The sequence below is a fragment of the Cinclus cinclus genome, chromosome 3 (assembly GCF_963662255.1).
Source record: "Cinclus cinclus chromosome 3, bCinCin1.1, whole genome shotgun sequence".
In the NCBI taxonomy this organism is placed as follows: Eukaryota; Metazoa; Chordata; class Aves; order Passeriformes; family Cinclidae; genus Cinclus; species Cinclus cinclus.
The window spans coordinates 116,539,311-116,545,605 of NC_085048.1; the positions used below are offsets into that span (position 1 = coordinate 116,539,311).

General features: G+C 56.1%; 1 protein-coding gene across 1 annotated transcript; it reads right to left on the reverse strand.

The window, feature by feature from the left end:
- Positions 1-699: 699 nt before the first annotated feature.
- LOC134042318 (transmembrane protein 121-like) lies at positions 700-2,929 on the reverse strand. Its single transcript, XM_062489513.1, is given in 3 exon segments — positions 700-1,633; positions 2,860-2,888; positions 2,891-2,929. Coding segments are annotated over 3 exon segments (1,002 nt in total).
- Between the last annotated feature and the right edge of the window lie 3,366 nt (positions 2,930-6,295).

Here is a 6,295-nt window from a genome sequence, read left to right on the forward strand (position 1 = left end):
CTAGGTGGTCACTGAGCGAGCCTCTCTACATGCTCTGCAGCTGAACAGACACCCAAGTCACACAAGGCCCCCACAGGAGAGGGAGGGATCTGCCTGCTGGCAGGGACACAGACATAAAAAGGCTGCAGGGCTCAGGTCTTTTATTGCAAAGAGGGAGATACAAAAAAAGGACAGTCACCCCTTTTTGGGTCCCCCCAGGCCTGCAGCTGGCTGAGAGGGGTGACAGCAGGGGGAAGACCAGGCCTTGCTCCCCCTGCATGGGGACCTCGGCTCACACAGTGGGGAGCAGGCTGCTGCCAAGGACCACACTGGAGCCAGGGCCAACCACAGCAGAAAAGTGGGTGACCCGCTGTGTCTCCGTGTGGCACCGTGGTTGGCCAGAGAGCAGTGCTGCACAGGGAGCCTGGCACAGGGTAGGGCTGCCTGGCCTCTCCCAGACACAACAGGCGGCCCTGGCCTCCTCCCCCGCTCACTGTTTTTCCAGGTTGGGGTGCTGAGGTTCCAAACTGCTCTGCAGCCTTAGAGAGGCTGCAGTGGGGGCCCTCACCATGCGCCCCTCGGGGCCCCGAGCAGTTTCACCCAGGGAAGGAGGGAGCAAGGTCATTGCCCTCTGTCCAGGTGGGGCGCTCCGCAGCCTGCCCCGGCTTTGTGGGTACGGCCAGGCATGGGGATGCCCAGTCTGGAGCTCCTGCTGGCTCGTCACGTGTTGTCCTGGGCCAGCTCCTCGGGGCAGGGGGGTTGGTCCCGGGCTTTGCGCAGCCCTGCGGGCGGCTGCGCCGGGGTGCTGTGCTGCGGGTCCGGCCCTGGCGGGGTGTGGTGCCGGTGCCGCTGGTACTGTACAAACATACAGACCTTCATCCCGATGGCCAGCATGTTTTTGCCCATGAAGATGCTGGAGACCCGGGCATCTCTGAAGAAGACCATGTTGCTGCCTCGGATGAAGATGGTGGTGATGTTGACGGTGAGCATGCTCAGCATGGGGTACAGCATCATCCGGTGCGGCACGATGCCTATCCCCTGCATGCTGATCTCGCACAGGGACACGCACGGCAGGACCAGGAGCAAGATGTAGCAGTAGAAGAACATGATGCCCTCAGCCCAGAGCGGCAGCCCTTTCTTCTGAGGCTCCCACAGGTTGGCCTGGATGTCCAGCACATCCAGCATGTCCACAATGACCCAGAAAAGGCGGTTGCGGAGATCTTCCTTCTTCTTGAATGTTCTGACATACTCCATGTGCTCTGTGGCCACCAACAACACGTAGAGAGCTGGGATGCAGATGGAGAGCAGCAAGGTCAATGCTTTGCGGGCTATGAGATCCAAGCTTTTCCGGTCAGCTTTATAATTCTGGTATACAAAGTAGACTTTGATCTCCAGAACGAAGACATACAGGAACCAGAGGATCATGGCATATCCTCGCTTAGCTGTCTTTACCTCTGCCCCAACCCAGATAGCCACATAGCGGAGAACCAGCAGGAAGCATATGTCACCCACTGCCACCATGACACAGATGCCCAGCTTCCTGGAGCCCTGGCTCTGCTCCACCAGGTAGGCATCCATGAGGACGAGGCTGGTCATGATGAGCACAGTGGAGAGGCACACATGGGGCTTGCTGACAGGTGGTGGGGGAACCATCCTGCACAGAGGAACAGGCAGGATCATCAGGGAGTTGCTGAGATTCCCTATCCCCACCCTCAGGCCCCCTTCTGCCACCCTCTCCTCAACAGCTGTGGATGGCTGAAAGGGAGGGAGCCATTCATAGATTTTTCCCATTCTATGTGCCTGGCTTGTTCCAAACCTGTAGAGCTTCTTCTACCTGAAGAGCTCCCGAGACCAACCAGGCCATCCTGGTGCCACGTTTTGGCTGAAACTCAGCTCCTAGGAAGCACATGGTGGGGCAGGCTGGACATCTGGGACACTTCGAGCAATTGCGGTCCCACTTCCTCTTCTGGTAGCTCATCACACTTACTAGCCTCTGCAACCCTGAAGAGGGTACATGCCTTATTTTCCATGGGATTTCCCAGCCAGTGGTACTGCTTATAGTTTCCCCCAACAAGGCACAGTAAGACTAGACTTACATGTTTAACCCAAACAGGCCCTTAAATGCTATCGTCCAGGACTGCTCTTTTTAGTCTATTTTCATGCACAGCACAAGATGAAGCCTGGATTTTTTTTTTTTTTTATCCTGGCTGTCTTGTGGGGTGGGAGGGGAAAAAGCTGACCCAATATTCAGTTTCCTTCAGGTTCACACTCCCCAAGGGCTTTGCCTAGAGCTATTTGCCAATGCCTACCCTGCCCCAACACCATAAACTGAAAGCAAGAAAAAGCAGCATGAACCCACAGCTCCAGGACACAAGTAGCTCTGCTACAGGCCCTGATTTCTGTGGGACGTTCAGCTTTCCTGGCTGGGGAAGAGCAAAGCGCTGTGCCCAAAAGCACCCTGCCTGCCTTGTACAGCACCAGGGCTGTCAGACTCCCTCCCCCTGACCAAGCACAGCTGCAGGCAGCTGCCTTCAGAGGCAAGGAGGGAGGACAGAGCCGGGGCCTCACCAGGCAGAACTTGGCAGCTGCTCTGGAGGGGAGCCAGCCCCTCGGATGAAATGGAGGATGAAGCTGGGCTGATGACTGTGTGGCACAGTGCTGCACGAGGGCTGCCCACGCAGAGCCCGCCTCTACCACGCCTGGGCTGTGCAGGGGCCCTGGGACACCATCCTGCTCATCCGGGGGACAGCATGCAGGTGGCTCTTGACCATGGAGCGAATGCTTGGGAGCAGGATGGAGGCCGCACGGTTAATGGTCGCCCCTGCACACGGATGCTCCTGGCGCTGAAATCGATGGCACAGGGCCCTGGGCACAAGCTACCTGAACTCCTGCTTTTTGGCTGAGGGAGCAGGCGTCCTGCGCAGTCGTGCATCCCCGGGCCCAGCAGCATCCCGGCACGTTGTGGGAGGCAGCGAAGCCTGAACCTGTCAGACACAGGTGCCTCTCAGGGGGAGGGATCAGAGGCCGGTGGGCATGGGGAGCCCGTGGACGTGGCACATCTGGACCGTGCCACACGGCCGGGGGCTCACCCGCCTGGCACCCCACGGCCTGGCCGAGCCTCCGCGGGGGGCTGGGACTACCCCAGGCCCCGGCTCAGCACGGCCTCGCCCCGGGGCCCGAGCAGGGGCAGCCCCGCCGGGCTTCGTCTCCCCCCCGGCCGCGCCTGTCCGAGCCCCCAGCCCACAGCGGCCGGGGTCCCGCCCTGCCGTCGTCCTCCCTCTCCGGGTCCCGCTTACCTCGGGCGGCTCCCCGGGACGCAGGGCGGCAGCGGCGGCGGCCCCGGGCCCGGCGCGGCATCGCCCGGCACGGCACGGCCCGGCGGCGGTTCTGCGGCGGCGGCGGCGCTCGGCCCCTCCCGGCCGGCGGCGGGCGGGGACTGCAACGTCCCCCGCCTCACCCGCGGGCCCGGCACCGCCCGCCGCTCCTCCGGGCCCGCCGCCGCTGCCCGGCTGCGCCCGTATCCCCGCCCGCATCCAGCCCCGGGCTGAGCCAGACCCCGCAGAGGCCTCGGTGAACCTGCGGCGCCTGGGAAGCCTGGGCTGGCAAGGCTGGCTGCCCTCCAAGAGGGGACAGGGGCCGCGACCTGGCGTTGCTGGCTGGAGAAGGCGGAGGAACGCCTGCACCTCCGTGACCTGACAGGCAGCTGTGCCGGGCTGCGGGGTCCTGGAGAGCTTGGGCTCTGGTACAGATGGGCTCGGCCCCACCAGGGGTTTGTGTGCAGGTAGAGGAGGTCAGGGAAGGCAAAAGGTTTTGATTACCCTGGTGGACATACGTCTCTACACCTGCTCTTCTACCAGCCTGAGCAGCTTATTGAATTTCACTTCAAACTTTCTTCTAAGTGATTTAGGTCTTAGCTACATAGGGAAGGTTTTTCAGTGTAGTTTTTGTCTGACTCTGAAGTGCTCGTTGTAGATATATGCATTTTGGAAGATGGGGAAGCTCTAAGATCTCTGGAGACAGGCTGTGAGCAAAACCAAGCACAGACCTTGAGAGCAAGGACAAGTGCAAGTGACAGCGTGCCAGGGGAAGTCCAGCCCTCCTTACATCCAGCTGCTGTCAGAGTGGCTAGAGGTCCCTGTTGGATCTAATGCCCTGGGGCATCTCAGCTGGCACCAGGAACACATAAATCTAACCTGTGCTGTCCTTGGCAAATAGAGACAGCAGGCCAGCATCCATGCTTAGCTCACTGTGTCCCACAGTGGGTGTGGACAGTTTGATGCAGGCAGGTGGAGGTCCTGTGTGAAGGGAGCAGAGCTCTCGGTTGGACAGCTGCAACAATGTAAGGGGTTTGGCTGTGGGAGCATTCTCCTAGCCCAGGAATAAAGAGCAATCCCCAGAAAGGCTGAAAGAGCAGGGAAACAAAGCAGCCAAAGCAACCTGCCTCCAAAAATGAAAGGAGATCTTGCAACTTGAGTGGAGAGCAATGTGAGGCACAAGAGGGCAAGCTGACACTGCAAAAATCTACTTCTTTCCTCCGGAATGCAGAAGCATTGGTTCTTGCAGGATGCAGGGAGGAGCAAAGGGCCCCTGTCCATGGAGGCACCCATAGAGGGAACATCACAGAAGTATCCACACAACAGAGGTGGGAGAGGGGTGCTGGAGGATACTAGCAAGCAATGGGGCTAAAGACAAGATGATTCATCTGTGAGCTAGAATCATAAAACCCTGAGTCTCCACTAGAGACTAGGATGGGAGGTGACAACATTCATGTGGGAAGCAGTAAAGAGCTGCTTTAACAAGGCACATAAAAATAAGGAGCCAGAGCAAGAGCAAATCCTTCTGTGCTTCTCTAAAACACGATGCTGGAACCAGGGTGCCAGAGTTGGTATGTGGATGCATCTGTACCACGGATAAAGTGGAAGGGAACCAGAGAGGGTACACCAGGGTTCCTAGGCACACAGCTGATCTCTGGCTGCTGCTGGCTCCAGACCCAGGTAGAAAAGCATCTTCAGCTTAGGCCTGTTCTTCCCATGAAACCTGCAGCCCACCACTGGTACTGAAAAGTCCCTTTGGGCAGTGACAGCAATGCACTCAAAGGTTGTCGGGATAAAGATGGAGAAATCCATCAGTCATGTTAATATCCTCAAAGGGCAACTGTGGGAAGCAGAGGAAGTTTGTCAGCAAGGAACAGTAAGCAGTGGCTGTAATGGAGAAAGGCTAGCAGTGGCCTGGGGACTGTGCTGAGAACTTCAGCTGCTCAAAAAGAGCTTTGTGACCCCCACAGCCTGGCCACAGAGTGTGAGAGGTACTGGAAATGATGGACATCTCTCAGAAAGGCAATTTAAAAAACCCAAACCAGAAAACAAACTGGAAACAGTTTCTGAGTGAAGGGCGCTTTTTAGCGCCCTTTTACCATTAGGTATTTTAACATCATGAAAATACCTAATGTGAGCAAGGTATTGGAAGGTGGCATCAGAATGGAGAAGCAAGGAATTAAGTGTGACAAGTAGGAAAACAAGGAATTAATATACAAATATATATGAATATATAGAGTCAATTCAAGGAACCATTTGTCAGAAATACAGAATGGAAATAATAGAGCTAAGCAGTGGTGATGACATCCTTTGGGGTACAAGCTGGCCCTCTGAGAAAATGGTGTCTATCAAAAGACCTTAATTGCAAACAGAGGCACAGGCATCCTTGATGGGACAGAGTGTGGGTGTTGTTACTTCTGCTGGAAGCAATTCAGAGGAAGAATGAAAGGACCATCATGGAAAAGCAGCATGCTAAAGGGCACTTTTGTCAAAGGTGTGGTGGTGCTGGGGAAGAGCTCACAGGTGAGGTCCGTGACACATAAAATACGTAAAAGGCTTTTCTGAAGGCACATTTCAAATGGGTTACCTGGATGCTGAAGAGCAAGGGTTCTTTGGATACTTTCCCTGATGTCCACAAGGATCATATCCACAGTGAAGCAAACTTCAGTTGGTGGCTGGCACACAGAAAGGTCTCAGCATGAGGAGCTGGGAAAGCAGCTGAGTATGATGACAACTGTACCAGTCTCTGTTTAAGCTGGAAGATAACCAGACTTTGGGACCTGCAGTGAAAAGCACAGGAAAATGTTGACCCCCAAGAATGGGAAAAGCCACCATGTGTGGAAGAGCACAGTTGTGGATAGGTTATGCTGTAGGCACAAAGTCAATATGGCATGAAGATAGGGAAAAATGAAGAATGGGCTGTATAGACAAGCCCCCAGATAAATAAAGCACATTTAAACAGTCTGAGAACAAATGCACACATTAATCGGTGAAAAAGCCAA